Source organism: Protobothrops mucrosquamatus, unplaced genomic scaffold (assembly GCF_001527695.2).
Source record: "Protobothrops mucrosquamatus isolate PMUCROS unplaced genomic scaffold, P.Mucros_1.0 scaffold619, whole genome shotgun sequence".
Classification (NCBI taxonomy): Eukaryota; Metazoa; Chordata; class Lepidosauria; order Squamata; family Viperidae; genus Protobothrops; species Protobothrops mucrosquamatus.
In genome coordinates, this window is record NW_015386915.1 from 187525 (window position 1) to 207647 (window position 20123).

General features: G+C 36.2%; 1 protein-coding gene across 1 annotated transcript in view; it reads left to right on the top strand.

Annotated features, from left to right (window-relative positions):
* Positions 1 to 20123, top strand: part of LOC107288982 (ERC protein 2) — a gene marked incomplete at its 3' end in the record, with an annotated part of 213254 nt that overhangs the window by 129787 nt on the left and 63344 nt on the right. The window contains exons 4-5 of the mRNA XM_029284462.1: positions 14066 to 14140; positions 18455 to 18496. Coding sequence (XP_029140295.1) covers positions 14066 to 14140; positions 18455 to 18496 — 117 coding nt within the window. The remainder of the gene's footprint in view (positions 1 to 14065; positions 14141 to 18454; positions 18497 to 20123) is intronic.

The following is a 20123-nucleotide window of genomic DNA, read 5'->3' on the forward strand; positions in this document are numbered from 1 at the left end:
TTGCTGAAGGTTTGGTTTACAATCCAGTTGAAGCATTTTTTATTTGTGTTATTTTTTATTTATTTAGATGTGTTATCCTGCCTTTACTATTTTTATAAACAACTCAAGTTAGTGAACATACTTAATACTCCTTCCTCCTCCAATTTTCCCCATAGCCACAACCCTGTGAGCTCTTTGTTGGCTGAGACAGAGTAACCAACTTAAAGTTATCCAGCTGGCTCCTGCTGGAAGACTAGGTGGTAGTGATAGCCAGGGGAGCTTTTGCATAGCTCTGTGTGTATACCAATTTCACCCTTACCTGGACTGGGAGGCACTGCACATGTCACTTCTGCTTTGGCTACCTCTTGAATGGATTAGTGCAACATGCTCTAAACTGCATTCCCCTTGAAGAACTTCTGGAAGCCACAATTGATCAAGAATACAACATCATGGAAATGAATGCACATTTCCTAATTTAGATATGTTACACCTTTGTTAAGTGAACAGCACTGGTTTCCATTAGACCTCTGGATAAAAATTGAGGGTGCTGATGTCATCTATAAAGCTCCTCATGGCATGGGGCTAGAATATTTGAAGGATTCTTTCTCTCTCCCTCTCTCTCTCTCTCTCTTGATCTTTTCTCCCCATGAGATCTAGCAGGAAGGACATGATTTGGGTCTCATCAATTAAAAATGTCATATTTAATTAACATTCATGTTGCAAGATCCAGAAATGCCTATTTTGTCACCCTCTGGAACACCTTAGCACCTGAGATCAGATTGGCACTGGTTTTCTGGAAAGCCTGTTGTTCTGCCTAGAAATGGTGATTGTGAAATTAGTAAGGTTATTATTATATTATATTATATTATATTATATTATATTATATTATATTATATTATATTATATTATATTATATTATATTATATTATATTATTATAATATTATATTTACGTTTGACTGCTAATTTTGTTTTGGATCATATGTTTAACATCGTATGTAGATTTTATGTTGTGGTTTCCATTTAAATTTTGTTTGCTGTCCAGAGTCACTGTGGCAAGCAGAGTGGCTATAGAAATAAAAATAGATTAAAAAAAATCTTTAAAAATGTTTTCTCAGTGTGGAATTTGGAGTTAAAATCTTGTAATTCTCAGCCAGCATAGTTAGCCTAATACATTTGGAAAACGTTAAGTTGGAAAAAGTCTAAATATTCTAAGATGTTTTAGATACTTGAATGATAGTGAAGAATCTCAGTGAGATTTCCAGAGAGACTAGACTGCTGTTCATGGAAAGTAACATGTCCTGTCCTTGGCTGAAAGCTCAAGTAAAAATGTGGACCAGAATCTTTCTCAAAGTATTTAGTTAGTGGGTCAAGGGAACTCTATTATCTCAAGCCAAATATGTCAATTAAACTACAGTTTTAAGGGCAGTGAGAAAAAGCAAACTCGAAATAAAAGATTGCATCTTACATGCCAGTGAAAGAAACCAGGAGGAGGATCTAGAATAAGCTTCCAGATTGCTACTTGTAGTAATAGAAGGAGTGTAGAATTACTTCTAGCACTGGGCTGGTCTTAAATGGAGAGCTTTATACTGGAGTCTCAACTCTCTACCTGAAGCCAGGTTTGGTCAAGGTGCAAAATTGGCAGCAAGAGCAACTCTTAAATAGGCTACTTTACAGAGTGCCTTCCTGCGAACTGGTACTTCTGTACCTTCCAAATAATCTAGATTCTATCTGAAGCCATGTTTGCTCAAACTGCAGCAAGAGTAACTAGATAAAGAGTTCTGTAAAGTAGCAAATAGGCTACTTTACAGAACTCTTTCCTGTGATCTGAGACTTCTGTACCTTCTAAAATCATCTAGATTCACACCAGTATTCATACGTTCTTCTGTTCATAGGCAATACACTAAAAAATCTAGATTGGTGTTAAAGGACAGAATGGCTCATGGGAGTCTGATCCTTCTCAGCCTCTATGCTTAGATTGGCTTTGTAAGGTCAGTCTTTTCCAAGACCTTCCTCAGTTTCTCTTCCTCTGCCAAGCATGGATCGTTCACACGTCATAAGGTTATACTGTTGACAGTCTTTTTTTTTATTTTTATTTTGTAGAACCCAACAATTCAGCCCAGGAATGATACTGTTGTTTTCCTTATCAAATTGTACATTTAAAAAGTAAAACAGGAAGCATTTTCAAAATATTTTTCAGGACTTCAGACATACCATATCTAAAAATCCCCGCTGCTGGTCATAGTTATATTTAAGCCTGATTCATTCATTACCAGAGGGAACATAGTAAAACATATCTTTTTTCCTATACTGATTTAAGAAACATATGATATCAAACAACTCTAGACCCAATTTCTCAGAAAAATAAAATAATAATTTAAATATTTATGATGTATCTGACCCAATTTGCTATTCTCTCATTCTGCTTTGCTTGGGGGACTCTATTACATTCATAAATGGAAAAGCCAGTTTAATCTAGTGGTTAAAGCAGCCAGGCTAGAAAACAGGGGGATGTGACTTCTAGTTCCGTTTTAGACATGGAAGCCAGCTGGGGTGTCTTTGGGCCAGTCACTGTTTCTCAGCCTATCCTATCAGACTTAGTCAACAAACCAGTCAGTCAATTCCTGTAGCAACCAATGTATCAATATTTAGTTGAGCAGAAAAAAAAACCCTGTACTGGTGGGAAAACACTAGGAAGAAAAAAGAATTGCATTCATAAATTGCTAATTTAGATTAAAATTAAGCTTGGCAGAAAAAATTATTGTGATTTATCAATCAACAAGCACTTCTATTGGTTTATCTTTAAAAATGGGAACCTCTGATTTAATAATAATAATAATAATAATAATAAAGTTGGAAGGGACCTCGGAGGTCATCTAGTACAACCTCCCGCTCAGGCAGGAAACCCTATACCATTTCGGACAAATGGCTGTCCAGTTTCTTCTTAAAAACTTCCAGTGTTGGCGCATTCACCGCTTCTGGAGGCAGGTTGTTCCACTGGTTAATTGTTCTAACTGTCAGGAAGTTTCTCCTTAGTTCTAGGTTGCTTCTCTCTTTGGTTAGTTTCCACCCGTTGCTTCTTGTCCTGCCTTTAGGTGCTTTGGAAAATAGCTTGACTCCCTCTTCTTTGTGGCAGCCCCTGAGATATTGGAACACTGCTATCATGTTCCCCCTCGTCCTTCTCTTCATTAAACTAGACATACCCAATTCCAGCAACCGTTCCTTATATGTTTTAGCCTCCAGTCCCCTAATCATCTTTGTTGCTCTTCTCTGTACTCTTTCAAAAGTCTCAACATCTTTTTTACATTGTGGTGACCAAAACTGGATGCAGTATTCCAAGTGTGGCCTTACCAAGGCATTGTAAAGTAGTATTAATACTTCACGTGATCTTGATTCTATCCCTCTGTTAATGCAGCCTAGCACTGTGTTGGCTTTTTTGGCAGCTGCAGCACACTGCATGTATCTTTTGTTTAGCTAAACCTTAAAAGTTAAACCTTACAGAGAAGGAAGATGGAGTAGCATGTTTGTCAAGCCAATGATATTGCACTTAGTTCTATATACTAAACTCTACATTTAGAGTAAGCTCCTGAGGGGTATAATGTTAATGACTACAGAGTTGAAATAAGAGACTAAGGCTAATGGAGCAGTTCATTAGTGATGGAGGACTGAGGGAGCCTTATAGCAGAGGTGTCCAACCTTTTGGGCACCAGGAACCGGTTCTGTGGAGAGAGCTTTTTCCGCGGACTGGAGAGTGCATGGTTTTGTGTGCTGCTTGCATCTCACAGGTGGGGCTGTGCTTGTTTGTGTGGACTGGTTGCTGGCATGCCACGGGCCGGTACTGGTCCACGGACTGGGTTTGGGGACCCCTGTTTTATAGCTCTTAGATCTTCAGACCATTATACCAACTGAATCATATAAAATGTGACTGTACAGAGCAAAACCTAAAAACACAGAATAAGGAATGAACAAAAACAACAGCAGCAGCCAAAACTATAAAACAGACTTAAAGACATATGTAAAATGAATAAGAATTGTTACAGTGTTTAAGTTAATAAAAAAGTTTTTATCAATCACCCTCAGGAAGGATATCCCATTTCCAAGTGCCAAGATCATGATAGCTCCTTCCCTTGTGGAAGGTCTTTGAACTAATAACAGAAAAAAGTATATGAGAATTTACACAGAAATATTTTTAAAAGTGCAGATTGATATGGGATGTACTTGGATAGTTATGTCCAAGGATCTGCATTCCTTAATCCAGATTATAGTCCAGCACTTCAGCATTCATGTTCAAACTCTTGTTTTGAAGGCTTTCTTAAAGCAATTGCTGTAAGGTGGTTTATGGGGCAACAACATGGAGAATCACATGGCTTAGGATAGAGTGAAGTGGGTCTGCCAGAGGACTTGGCCTAATTTGTTGTCTGTTCTGATCCGCCACTTTTTAATAGGTTGACATATGTCATGTACCTATAGAATGTCTTCCTGGAATCATCTCTCTCTCTCCTCCCTCTCTCCCTCCCTCCCTCCCTCCCTCCCTCCCTCCCTCTCTCTCTCTCTCTCTCTCTCTCTCTCTCTCTCTCTCTCTCTCTCTCTCTCTCTCTCTCTCTCTCTCTCTCTCTCAGCAAAGGCTTTCATGAAAAGCTAATGTAAGATGGGCTTGGATTGTGTTGCCTACAAATCAAATACATCCCCAAAGCACCAGCTTGCTTATTTCTGCTTGGAAAGATATGCTATGATCATTTGTCTCAAATCTTCTCTTGTCTTTTGCATCTGATTCAGTATTTAATTTTCTTCTCAGATGTCTGTGGGTTGGCACTGATCTGCAGCCAAATTTTTGTTTGCTTTCATCTGAGACACGTCTGGGACAATGTGGCATTTCAGTAATTATAATTAGAATTATACCAGCAGAATTTATACCTTGCCACCATTTTAAGGAGTACTGTTGAATGAATGCATTTCTCTGTAGGCTCATAATTTATACTATAGCAAATTAATAAATCTAATTGTTGATATCCATTGCTTCTTGTCCTGCCTACAGGTGCTTTGGAGAAATATTTGCCTTGAATTTTAAAAATCGCTTCATATTTTTATAAAAGTATAATATAGTATATTTTAGTGGGATAAGCAAAGCTATCTATATTGTGATGGTGCTAAAATGTTACATTTACCATTTATACTAAGAATGTGCAGCACTTTGATTTCCAAAGGTGCTTCAATATTTTTAATCCTGGGAAAATGCACAGCTGGTTTAAAGAGCTGCAAATGGGTACTATGTCAAGTGTTCCAAACCACTTTTTGGAGATTGAAACTAAAATATTGCCTAGCCCTAATTTATGTTCTGATCTGATCAGCCCTAATTTATGTTCTCACCAGATGGAAATATCTACTGAGCAGTTTACTTAAACATAAACAAGGTAGGGAAAGTATGGACAACACGGCTTGTGGAACTCTTTCCAATCTCTTTATCCAATAGCCATATAATAATAATAATAATAATAATAATAATAATAATAATAATAATAATAATAATAATAATAATAATAATAATAAGCGCCTTGGGTGCAATCCCAAAACAACTGGAGCACCACTTGACCACCATTGGCATTGACAAATTCGCTATTAGTCAATTGCAAAAGGCGGCCTTACTAGGAACTGCTTCCATCCTGCGACGATATCTATAATACCATCAAACATCCACATCTGCCTATCCCAGACTCGATAGGTAGACAAAATGCCAAATCCAGTCTGAACATCTGGCTGACTGTGCGATGATCCATAATAATAATAATAATAATAATAATAATAATAATAATAATAATAACAACAACAACAACAACAACAACAACAACAACAACAACAATAAAGTTGGAAGGGACCTTGGAGGTCATCGAGTCCAACCCCCTGCTCAGGCAGGAACCCTACACCATTTCAGACAAATGGCTGTCCAGTCTCTTCTTAAAAACTTCCAGTGTTGGAGCATTCACCACTTCTGGAGGCAGGTTGTTCCATTGGTTAATTGTTCTAACTGTCAGGAAGTTTCTCCTTAGTTCTAAGTTGCTTCTCTCCTTGATCAGTTTCCATCCATTGCTTCTCGTCCCGCCTTCAGGCGCCTTGGAGAATACCTTGACTCCCTCTTCTTTGTGGCAGCCCCTGAGATATTGGAACACTGCTATCATGTCCCTCCTCGTCCTTCTCTTCATTAAACTAGACATACCCAATTCCAGCAACCGTTCCTTATATGCTTTAGCCTCCAGTCCCCTAATCATCTTTGTTGCTCTTCTCTTTCTAGAGTCTCAACATGTTTGTATAGATGCATGCATTGGAAAGTAGGGAGTCACATGATCAAGTGTGTGATGGTCTTGGACTGGAGTGGACATCAACAACTCAAACTAATGCTTGACTTCTGAAGGAGGGGTGACAAACCAAAGATATCTCTGCTGAAAAAACGTGGCACTGAAAGCCACAGGAAAGGCAATCTCTCAGGATAGAGAGGGCAAGACATTGCCAACATGTGCTCTAGAGAGGACTGCTCCTCATAAGGACATTGGTTTTCTGTGGGTTTGAGCTCTGGGAGACAATAGGACTAGCCATCTCTCTTGCAACCATGATAGAAACTTTTAAAACACTCTAAATTCACAAATCTCATTTTCTAATAACTTTTAAAAATTGCTAAAAAAAATTGCTTCCAAACTATTAGAGACCTTTGGAACGACAAGTTTGAAAATGTCAGGTAGGCCACTCTTTAATCCTGAATGAAAGTAAATGTTAAACGTAAATTTAAGAAGTAAAAAAAAATTGAAATAAACAGCAAAAAGCTAAGTAAGGTTTTGATCTAAGAAAGTTATAAACAAACTAGGCGTCCATATAAAACTTTTATGATTAGATTTTGGAATTAAGTATAAAATACAAACATTATAAGATTCAGATCCTGTTTTGGTTTTTATAAGACATAACATAGATAATTAATTTCATAATTTCAAAAACTAGACACTAGAGGTGACCCAAGATTTTAGATAGATGAAAAATTTACATTACTGCAAGATGATGCAAGAATAAAAATACAGAAGAAGAATGGAATAAAAATATAGTAGCCACAATATCAACAATGTAATAATGTCTGCTTCTATGGACAGACTATGTCCAAAAGATATTACTGAAGAAATGATAAAGATGTATATTGAAAGTGAATTTACAACTGATAGACCAAGAAAATGATTGAGAAAAGATCATGTTTTACTGGATCTACAAAAGAAATTGGTGGATGCTTTAAAATTTTAAAAGGAAATATAAATAACAATATATAAAATATTGTTATAACAATATAAAAATAAACCAAGAGAGTGAGCTCTATCATTTTTACTACTAGACTTACAAAAGAGGGTTGTTAAAGCCTTGAAGAACCTGGTATGATGGGACAAAGATGAAGAGAAATCAAATCCCACAGCAATATTTGAACAAACTAAATATTAAGACTGTTAGAAATAAAAAAAAGGAATATAAAGTCAATTGATTTGATCAAGGTGAAAATAAAAGACGTTGTTACTTCTAGGTAGCTTTTATGGACTTTCTGCTGACACCAGGACTGAACATTATGGATTTGTACATAGATAAAAAATGAGATATGGGATGAAGAGATAAATGTTTGTAATCTTAGGGAGAATGAAGAGATGCTATTCTTTTATATTGTTGTGATGAAGTTTGGAAGTCACTTTTTTATATATTTCTTTTCTCTTTGTTATAGTCTTACTTTTCTTTTTTTCTTTTTTGTTCTTTTTCATTGCACTCCTACTTTCTTTTCTTTCTTTAGATCGTATTAGGTTTTACTACTATAATCAAACTTTTTAATAAAACAATTCAAATTGATAGTCAAGTGCACAATGGGAATCCAAGGAAAATTGCATTCTCATGTGCTGTGGCTACTTTGTTCCTTACCCATCATGTCCTGATGGAAATGGTCTTCTGAGGGATAATCAGATGATATGATTGTTCCCACAGTAGGTATTCCCGTTCCTCTTTTTTTACAGGACAATCATTCTGAACAGGAGCAAATCCAGCTAGTTATAGCAATGAGAAATAACAAAAAAAGATCACAGTTCTTTTTTTTGCTTCTTCCTATGCCACCTTCTTGCTATGTCTTTACTGTTCAAGCCTCATTTAATCTGGAAGTGAATGGAACAATATTGATAAATGAGAGAAAAGAGAACCCAGACTCTAGGAAAAAAACATCACCTGGTGGATTAGCAAGCAAAAAGTAGTATTGAGTATGCTGTGTGTCTATATTCTTTGCATTGCTTAATGTCTCTAATCCAATAATAATGAAAACATTCCTGGAAAAAAATTAAGAAATCAAGCATAGTCAGACTTGCATTAATTGTAAGAAGAGTGGCGTGCCATAAACTAAAGTCCTTGGTTCTTGCGAATATTAGCTTCTTTCAGTGCTTTTTTTTGTCATAGAACACACTGGAATGGTGTTCCGGCACCTTTTTTCAATGAATTTTCCATGTTTTAAAAGTAACTTTTGAAAATTTGATGTTTGGTCTACATGGACTTGAATTGCCCTGTCGAGCGTAGCAGGTCAGCAGCAAAATCGTTAAAACGGTGCATGCGGGCTGCTTGTGTGTCGAGTCTGATGCATGCGTACTTTGTCCATGCTGGTTGTGATGGTGCTGCTCGGCTTGTGATTGGTTGTGTGGTCGCGTGCTGTGTGCTTACTGTGGGTGGCAACCTTTATGTTTCATTACACAACTGATGTGTGTGGGTGTGTGTACAGTGATTGACTATGTGCGAAAGGTAAATAATTTCTTTATTTTAAAAAATTGTTGGTGAATTGAAAATCTTTTTTTAATTTTTAATGTAAAAGTGTGACCCCAAATTTAAAAATGAAAAAAAATTACTAATTACTTCTCAACCACTGGTCCTGCTAAGAACTGAATATATAATTTTTTAAAATAAAAGATTAACAAGATGTGAGTTCCGGCACCTTTTTTCTTACAAAAAAAAAAGCACTGGCTTCTTTAGTTATGAATAGCAATGCATGAGGCAATGGCAATAAAGATGTAGGCATATTTATAACAACTCTGTAAGTTGGTCACCCAAGTACCTGTACTGATGTTCTAGAATAGAATAGAGCTGGAAGGGACCTTGGAGGTCTTCTCAAGCAGGAGAACCTATACTATCTCAGACAAGTGACTGTCTAGCCTCTTCTTAAAAATCTCCAGTGATGGAGCACCCACGATTTCTGGAGGCAAGTTGTTCCACTGGTTAATTGTCCTCACTGTCAGGAAGTTTCTCCTTAGTTCCAGGTTGCTTCTCTCTTTGGTCAGTTTCCGACCATTGTTTCTTGTCTTGCCCTCTGCTGCTTTGGAGAATAATTTGACCCCCTCTTCTTTGTGGCAGCCCTTCAAATACTGAAATACTTTATCAAAAGTCTTCAGATGTCAACTTAGAGGATTGAAATTCTAATTATGCTAGATTTTCCAGCTGGATGGGTCCAGATTTGTTGGTGGGCTGAGTGTACATTATATGCTATCTTGCAATATGAGACAATAAGGAGATACTTTTATACAAAATTTGGCTAGTATATTTTCAAATGGGTCAGGATTCAGCAAAACTTGTATGCATCTGATTTCAAGTAGGAACTCTTCTAAGATCATAGGACTGAAGGGAAAAATGTCCCCTTTCTCCAATTACTTGAATACTTATTAAAAGAAAAAGTGCAGATTTTTCTTAAGGGCTCAGTTTGTAGCAGATGCATTGGAAGGGCTGGAGGGACAGTAATAAACTGTAAATCATTTTCTGATCTTCTCCAGAATGCCATGGCCTGCTGCATTTTACCAGAAAGAATAGGAAAGAAACACTTTTAAGAAGAAAAAAGAATAGAGAGAAGAATAGTTGGAAGGGACCTTGGAGATCTTCTAGTCCAACCCCCTGCTCAAGCAGGAGACTCTATACCATTTCAGACAAGTGGCTGTCCAGTTTCTTCTTAAAAACCACCAGTGATGAAGCACCTACAATTTCTGATGGCAAGCTGTTCTCACTGTTAGGAAGCTTTTCCTTAATTCCGGTTGCTTCTCTTCCTTGATTAGTTTCCATCCATTGTTTCTTGTCTTGCCCTCTGGTGCTTTGGAAAATAAGTTGACCCTCTCTTTGTGGCAGCCCTCAAATACTGGAATGCTGTTATCATGTCACCCCTAGTCCTTATTTTCTCTAGCTTAGCCAAACCCAAATCCTGCAACCATTCTTCATATGTTTTAATCTCCAGGTATTTACTCATCTTAGTTGCTCTTCTTTGCACTTTTTCCAAATTCTCAACATCTTTTTTGTAGTGTGGTGACCAAACTGGCTGCAGTATCCCAGGTGTAGTCTTATTAAGGTTTTATAAGATGGTACTAATACTTCATGTGATTTTGATTCTATACCTTTGTTTGTACAATCAAGGATTGTATTAACTTTTTTGGCTACTGTTGCACTCTGCTGGCTCATGTTTAAGTGATCATCCACTAGGACTCAAAGGTCCCTCTCACAGTTACTGTTTTTTGAGCCAGGTTTTGCCTATTCTGTATTTATGCCTTTGGTTTTTCCTGCCTAAATGTAAAATCTTGCTTTTCTCCTCATTAAATTTCATTTTGTTGGATAGGGCCCATTGTTCAAGTTTGTCAAGATCTTTTTGGATCCTAAGCTTGTTGCAAACAGGAGAAACATAATAAGGCACGGTTGCTTATTATGATAAAAATTTAGGAATACTCATCTCTGGCAGCAAATACATCTTTGACAAAAGAGGTGGAAGTTTGGGCTTTTTTCCAGGGGTGATGGATAACACCCAGTTCATATGCCAATTTCATTCTAAGCATTCTTAGGGGACTGTTTGGTTTTAAAACTAATGTAATACTTATTGAGAGCTGGCTAGATTGTTTTTTGGCCAGATACTCTCTTTTCTCATTCCACCTCTCTGTTTTAATAAAAAATTGCAAATTCTGCATTTATCTTTAAATTCCATCAACTGAGGCAGTTCCCACTTTAGAAATCACTTGGCTATTATTCTAAAATGTAGCAATTATCAAAATGGTGAGTCATTTGCATTGCCAGAATTTAAAATAATGTCTGGTTTGGTATTTAGATTTAGCAGAATAAGAATATCATTTAGAGAGTTACACACTTTTAAACTTTACTAGTTTCAGTGGAAACCATATTAATAGATGAAAGATACAGTAGATAGATAGATAGATAGATAGATAGATAGATAGATAGATAGATAGATAGATAGATAGATAGATAGATAGATAGATAGCAACAGCACCATAGCACTTTACAGCCCTCTCTGGGTGATTTACAATAGATAGAGATAAAGATAGCTAGCTAGTTAGCTAGCAGTCCATTGTATGTTTATCACAAGATATGTTTTGCTTTGTTCAATGAAATTTATAGCCTTGTAACTATAGCCATATAAAAAATTGGAACCAAAGTATAAACAAAGTAGGCATAACATTAAATCCATGTTTGCAGTAACCTTAAGTTTAGAAAAGTGTAGATTAAGTTTAGTTTTCTCATCAATTGTAGGATTGTGATAAATGGATTGTATTTTTAAAAAGATGTTTCTCTTTCCAGTTCTATGAAAATTGATCTCTGAGCCATTACCCCTGAAAGAAAAACTTTAATGGCAACTTCACTTCCATAACTGCTTCTGAAAAGCAATTTTTGCTAACAGCATATCATAGAGAGAGTTAAATCCTCTCCCCCCCAACATGAAGGAGTTATGATCTGTTCCACATATAGCTATTTGAAAGCCAACTTCGAAGCACAGCATATGCATTTCTGCATTTAATGAAAGAATTGATTCTAGCCCCTGAAGCCTAGCTGATATGTATTTGTATCTTATATGAACGTTAGAGCTTCAAGTAATAAAGAGAAAAACGTAATTCAAAAATCTCTTTAAACAGAGATTTTGGAATTGCACTGAAAGCATTTAAAATACTTCAGAACAATAGGCAAACCCATTAGAAATATGATATTGTAAAAGATACTTGGTTGTTGCCATGGAGCTTAATAATGAACCTGATCTTATGTGGAAAAGAAGATGAGGGAGAGTTTCACACGTTCAGCCCAAACAAAATTTTTCCTGATTAGGAAGACAGCCTAAGAAGGAAATGCTCCTCATTGGCTGACTTGTGCCTGTCCTTACGACTCAAAAAGAAACAAAAAGTGAATATATAGTCCTTAGGTATTCTCTTTGCAGCTAGGAAGATGCAATATATTCAGGATTTATCCATTGTAGATTGTTCAGATGAGATTGCTCAGTTTTATGAAAGAGTAAAAAGAGATCATGTTTTGCTATTGTAACATAGAACTTAACCATCTGAGCAGTGCAATATTGTCTCTCCTGTATTACATCTTTTATTTTATTGACTGTCACCATTTATAAGAGGTGTGGTTTGTTAGGGGTTAAAGATGCTGAACTTGTCAACCGGAAAGCTGACAGCCTGGGTTCAAGAACCGAGTGCTGCATGATGGGGCAAGCTCCCATTCTTGCTCCAGCTCCTGTCTACCTAGCAGTTTGAAAGTCTGCAAATGCAAGTAGGTAAATAGGTACCATTTCAGTGGGAAGGTAAGAGAGTCCATGTGCCTCGGCGTATAGTCATACTAGCCACATGACCACAGAAATGTCTTTGGACAATGCTGGCTCCCTCGGCTAAGAAATGAAGATGAGCACCGCCCCACAGAGTTTGAAACAAGCAGTCAAGGGAAATCTTTACCTTTACTTTACCATCGTCTATAGGTAATTTGTGTAATTTCTTGTCTTTCTCCCATCACGTCTTTGGCATTATGTTTCTAGCACAGGACTTTTAGTAAGGAAAAATATCGTATCAACAAGAGCTGTGTGACAGTGAAACTCTTTAGCAGGACAGGTCATGGGCTACCCTTCCCTATATGTATTCAAGGACTGGACAACTGGACAAGTAGAAGAACTCAACTCAGTCTGCATGGCCATGTCTAGTTCTGTGATTCCATGACTGCTTGCCATGCATCAGATGAAATGGACTGTGAATTTCACAATGTTATGTAGTAATAAAAGCCAGTTTTCAAGGTGTGAGGATATTCTATGGCTTTTGCTGCCAGTACAATAACTATCTCTTTGAAAATCCCATATTTTTGTGAGTTTCAGGATTCAGTGACATGGAGCAGGGGGAGTTTAAAAAATATTTATAATTAGTTGTTTAAGACAATTCATACTACTGTTCATCATGAAGGGCAAGAGAAATAAATGCCTTTTTGTAATTTCTACCGGTACTTGAGTTTGAAGATAACAACTTCCCATAATATTTTTCTTTAAATGCATTTGTTGTTTAATCTGTTATGTAGTACAAACATCTTGTATCGTGTTTTAAACTATTCATCGAACCCCTACTTCTTAATTCTGTTAATGTACAAATGGTTCTTGGAAGGATTGGGACTAATGTGGAAGTAAATCTTCTAAGGAATGAAATGCAAATTTTAGAAAACATCAGATCATGAAAAAAATTGATGAACCGACATACAAAGCCTACATTAGACAGTTCTACATCAATTTACTATATGATTACTATTCTGGAAATGTCAAATTTGAATGAAACGTCTGTAAATTAGTTGGTTCCAGCATCAGAGAAAAACAATGTAGCGAAGTTGAGCAGAAATTTTAAATGACATTTCTTTCTTTCCTTCTTTCTGTCTCTCTCCCTCCCCCCCCCACTGTCTTTTCCTCTCTCTGTATGTTTTAATTAGCAACGTAATGTACTGCAGTTGAAAGACTTATTATTTGATGCTTGGGCAGAGAAGTATCTTCATTTCGTTTCGTCCAAATACAACATGCTGCTTTTGTGACTGCTGACATTAATTATTGAGAAAGAGTTCTGAAATAGCGCATGTGTTCTGCCTGTAACATAAGATAGAGATGCAAGAAGGATTTGTGGGCAGGCAGTGATGTACCTGTAGCATTTCGGCTTCTGTATGCCTGAACTGCCATGAGATATATATATATACACAAAAACAATCTCGTTTTGTAGATCAAATCATGGAAAGATGAGTCGTCAAGCTTACTTTTATCGTGTCCCTCCACAGGAACTGCACCGAAGGACACAACTTCAGCCTGAGCCAGCAAAGACAAAAGCTCTTCAAACAGTCATAGAGATGAAGGTATGGATGTTTGACCATGTTTATTCCATGTAAGGCAATGGCCACAGCGAGTGCTTGTGGGATGGATCTTGGAATTGTCCCTTGCTTTTATGGTACAGAATACGTGGAATTGTGCAGTATGTGTGTATGTCATGTTGCAATTGCACCATTTGTCTCCCAGATAGTATCAATCAAATTTGTCTGATTCTAAAATGTTTCCTATTAAATACACGTGACTAATGTCTGAAATACACGGCTGGGAGAAATAGGGTTTTTTTTAAAAAAGAGATCTTTTAATGTTTTACAGTCTTTCCCCAATAAATGCAGTTTTCCCACTCTGTTTGCTTGATAGATGTAGCTGTTTTTCTAAACAACTTGCTTTTGACACATTGTTAGAAAATATTTTGCAGAGTTTTTTTTAAGGAAGGTAGCAGTGTTCTTTATATTAACCATTTCTTTTGTCATTTTAAATGGTATCAAAGCAAGTAAATTATTCTCCATTCTATATTATGTTCACCTTTGTTGTCCTGAATATAGTATATGTTGTTTCATTACATCCATAAATTATGAAACAAGTTACCCCAAGTTTAGGTAAATGGATATTGAATAAGATTGCAACTTTCTGATCTGATCGCATGACAGTAAGTTATATGTTGATTCCAGTAATGATATCCCTTCCTACTTCTGGCAATCATCAGAAAAGGGTCTGTGGTTGAATAGGTGCTATTGATATACTGTATGTGTCATGAAAATAATGGCCTGCAATACAATTTGCAGAACAGCAGTATATTGTTTCTTTTTAAAAATTAATTTTCATTGAAGAATTTTATGCAACAGAATTTTCTACAATAAAAGTGACACAAGTTTAAGAAAAAGAGAAAAGAATAAAGAAAAATGATGACCCGAGAAAAGGAAAAGAGATAAAAAGAAAGAGAAAATATAAAGAAGAAGCTTCCAACTCTCTTTAAAGCAGTTAAAAATAAATTTATCTTCTGTCCTCCTCCTTTAAGATTATATCCTGATTCCATTCTTTCCATATTTTCTGCTTTCTAGTCATAACACCCATAAATTGCCAGTTCATTTTTTCCGTTTGGGTTTCCATAAAGTCATTAATAACTGTACTTGTTTCCTTTTGCCTAGTCAAACAAGTCAATTTTGCCATTCCTGAAAATTCTGTCAAAATTCCATTTAGTGTGTCCAAATCTTTCCAACTTTGTGAATATACGTAATAATCTTGCTCCATTACGATTTATAAAAAATAATCTTCCTAGTGTCTTTTTGAATCGACTATCTGTAAGTCCCAACAGCATTATTTTTGTTACAGTGGTACCTTAGTACTCAACTGCTTTGAAACTCATCGAATTTGGTACTCAACACATTTTGATGCGAACATTTTGTCCCAGTACTTATCGTTTCCTTGGCATTCAATGCACAAGCTAGAACTTGTTGGTGTTGGCTGCCTTGTGACTCACTATACTCCTAATGGGAAAAGTTTGTTTGTTTGTTTTTGGTTCTCATCACGCCTCCCGGAACCAATTAATGATGAGTAACAAGGTACCACTATACCTGAAAATCTGGTTCTGTTCTGCAACCCTATAATAAAAGTAATTTTAGCATTCATAACTTTGGTATACGAGTTTGATCTCTCTCAAAGGACTGACATCAGACGAGCTTTTCCTTGTTGCCACCACAAGCTAATTAGGAATGGAGTGGAATTGCCACTGTTTCTTCTCTCTAGTCTCTGCTTTATTTGCTATCTTTTCCCTTCTTTATTAGCAATCAGACAAACAAATTCCTTCTCCAAAACACTAATAGCTACTGCTTCAGTTATTACCTTTTGTCACCACCCACATGCACTTCTCAGTTGCTTTGTCCCCTTTTCTCTTCATCTCTGGTTGGAGAGATTAACTATCCTCCTTGAGGTTTGTCATATCTCAGAAAACTTAGTTTCCTTGGCATATGTATTTTGATTGGCTCTCTGACTTATTTTTACTCATTTCCCGTTCTTCTTATTTCCTGCTTACTTATAATTCCATTCATATTTACAGCTTTTATTTGTATTTTCCAGACTTTAGAATGACAGTTTACAGGCTTGCTTTTCCCCCCATCCATTTCCTCTTCTTCCTGCAAGATTATCTCTAGTACTTCTTTCTCTTCCACCCTACCTACCCAGCCATTTCTCCAGTTTTTTCATACTTGCCTGGACTGAATTTCTTCCCTGATGTTTATCTCATTGAGTCCACCTAGTTATCTCAATAGGAAAATGGGAAAATACAAAAACACAGATAATCTTTATGAGAATCAGATTTCCCTTCTTTGATCCTGGGTAGTCCTGATCCTCAGGGGATTTAAAACCCCATTGTATAGCTCCATGTTAACAATAAGAATAGAATGCTTAAATCAAAGCAAAAGATTACTCACTAAGATCCTCACTGAAATGATATATAAACTCACAAATATAAGGTAAGATTACATACAGTGTGTAAAAAAGGACATCTGATCTAGTTTCAGGAAACTTTTCCCTGTACTTCCAGAAAGCTAATTTTCAAGAACATAAATAGTCTTTGGAAAGGCTATTTCATCTCCCGTCTTTCTTCTACATATAATATCTACCTATCTGTCTACTTACCTATCAACCAACTAAATTTAACATGCGTTGGACTCATTCTGATTTCTAGTCATACTTCAAATGTTAGTAAATTAAAAGCTTAATGTCTATACAAAATACATGAAAAGATTTTGCTCATACGATCTTATGGATTTAGAAGTCACAGTCCATGCTTGATATATTTTCAAACAATTTCCATTATTACAAACATATATCGTTTGTGCAGGCAGAAAAAAACCCAAATCTATAATTCATTGATAATTACTTTCAACACATACACCTTGTGAATTTCTGATGGATTTATAATTTACATTATTATAAACTTCTTGTTAGTATAATATGGGAACAAGTGGTTGAAGGGTTGAAGGGTTTAACAAGTGGTTAAAAGGATAGTTGAAATCACAATGTTTGAAATATTAAACACTTCCTTGGATGTTGAAACCGATGTTTTTTTTATCTTGAAGTTAATGGGACTTCACATATATACATAAATATGACTGTATAAAATGAATACTTGTATGTTGCATGTACATTTTTCTCTGAGAACATATATTTATACACATGCATGTATACATGCTTTATTGTGATCCTCTGGGACACAGATTAACAAGCATAAGTACTAAGAAGTACTTTCCTGCTGCTACTTTATTCCAAAATGGGGAAGCTAAATTTCTACAACATAGATAATAATTCAGTTCAACCATGTTCAACAGTTAGTTCAAGCACGAGAAAGGGCACCAAATGTAAATTAAGAGACAGATGCACATGCAACTGTTAGGAACAAAGAGTTCAAAAGCAAATGAGTAGAGACTCTGGATGAAATAGGAAATAAAATGGAAGGGGAGATTCCTCCATAAATACAGGTAGTCCTCGATTTACGACCACAATTGAGCCCAAAATTTCTGTTGTTAAGTGAAACATTTGTTAAGTACATTTTGCCCCATTTTACAACATTTCTTGTTACAGTTGTTAAGTGATTCACTGCAGCTGTTAAGTTAGTAACCCGGTTCTTAAGTGAATCTGGCTTTCCCATTGGCTTTGTTTGTCAGAAGGCTGCAAAATGTGATCACATGACCCCGAGGACACTGCAACTGTCATAAATATGAACTAGTTGGCAAATTTCTGAATCTTGATCACATGACCACAGGGATGCTGCAAAGGTTGTAACTGAAAAATGGCCTTGTCACTTTTTTCAGTGCCGTTGTTAACTTTGAAGGGTCACTAAACTGTTGTAAGACTACCTGTACCTTTGCTCAGCCTCCCTTTATCCCCCCCCATTTTTTCTCTTCTGTAAATGCTCATAAGACATACAGTGCAATACTATCAGGTACATCTATATAAAAAGATTGGGGTAGCTCTACCTTTTCAATGTTGATCTTGGATATCAACAGACATTCTGGCTGAAGAACCATCACTTCTAAAGCCATGATCACATGCAAACTACAGCCAAGTCTTAACAGGATATGTTGCATTGTTACCAAACACTTCATTTTCATTTTGGTGCCTTTTTGAGGTCCAAGTGGAGAGGAAATGAGGTAAGATAAGAGTCAGGTAAACAAGGTAGCCTCATTTTAAAAATTTATTATACACCTTTCTAATGGAGGTTTATAAAAGTTTTTAAAAATAGTAATATAAAAACTGGGTTTCATATCTCAGGACAGGAAGTAAGCATATCCAAAATTCTTAAGCGAATGAAATGTTTTGTGGTTTACCCTTGCTTCTTGCAGAGACAACCATCTTTATATATTGATCCTGCTGTGGTATTTCAGGTATGTTACAGCACTGCTGCTGAAATCTGAGTGTGTAGTGTGCACTGCATAGCTTTTCCTTTGTTTTAGCCTCTTCTATCTCTGCTGTAGTTTTACATTAATTTCTAGATTGTCTCATAGTTGCAATATGAACACATTTACTTAGAAGGGGAATTTGGAGTGGAAAATATATAATTTCACCTGATCAGGACAGCTGCATGTGGTGTGCATAAAATTTGAAGAACAGATGATACACTTGTCCTCAAATACAGTTAGAGTAAAACAAAATCTATGTGCTAATTAAAACGTAGGGTGACCTATAAGAAACATGACTTTACAAATTACCAACTACACAAAAATATATTATCTTAAGGTTTTCTTAAAGGTGCACGAGTCCCCTATGACTCACTGAACTTTCACAATTTTCCCTAGCCCAGGGGTAGGCAACCTTGGCTCTTTTATGACTCGTGGACTTCAACTCCCAGAATTCCTGAGCCAGCTGTCCTAGCCCCTGTCCTAGCCCCTGTTTTCATCAAATGTGGACCCCATCACCATGTATGATTCAAACTAAATGGCAATGGCAATTTGCTCCAAGCTCCTCCCATACAAGATTCATAAACTTTACTTGGCCTATACAAGCAGGGATTCACCTGACTTCTCATGGATATAATATAATTATATTTATGTAATTTACATATTTATAATAATGCAATAATTGCCATTATATTTTTTGTATATAAGAATTTGAGTTTATTAGACCTTCTAGAACATAGATAGACTCCAAATCTGTTTCATGTGAGATTTTCCTTTAGTGTCCCTTTTTGTGAATGCTTTGCGTGCTTTTTGCTCTCTTACAGTATCAAACTTCACTATTTAAAGCTTATGGTGTTTATCTGTTTTTTCCTGAATGTTTTAAATCTTTATGCCTGTTTTAGGAGCTTAAAAGAAAGCAGAGGCTTACAGTCAGTGGTGGGATTCAGCCAGTTCGCACCACTTCGGTAGAACTGGTACCTAATTTTTTGTTGCCCAGGCCCAGAATGGACTTCCGGAAGCGGCATTCACACAGAGAACCGGTTGTTCACATATTTGAATCCCACCACTGCTTACAGTCATTTTTTTTTGAAGATCATTAGATTTAGAAACAATGCTGTGGAAGATCCAGCAGTTATGCTACATTTCTACAACAGTTAATGATCTCAAGATTGCTTCCTCAGTTTTTGTTTTATTATTTTATTATTGCACATTAAAAGCTACTTGTAATTCAGAATTACACACAGAGCTACCCCAGAAAAATATAAATAAGGTATTGCAGCACTATATCGCTCATATTTTATGTCCTTTAAACAAGTAAAATATTACCTTGAAGTTTATAGATGTTTTATTTGGCTGCTATCATCTATATTTATTATAAAGAATATATATTGCAAAAAAACAAATAAAATAATAATCATAATAAATGTAACACACCAAACATAACTGTGCTTGAAAAGGAGAAAGTATGGATAATTGATGTGGCAATACCAGGGAATGGTAGAATAGAAAACAAAAAAATGGAGAAGATCACAAAGTATCACAAAGATCCCAAAGTATTAAAAATGAAATTGAAAAAGTATGGGCTAAGCCTGCCTAGGTGGTTCCAGTGGTTATC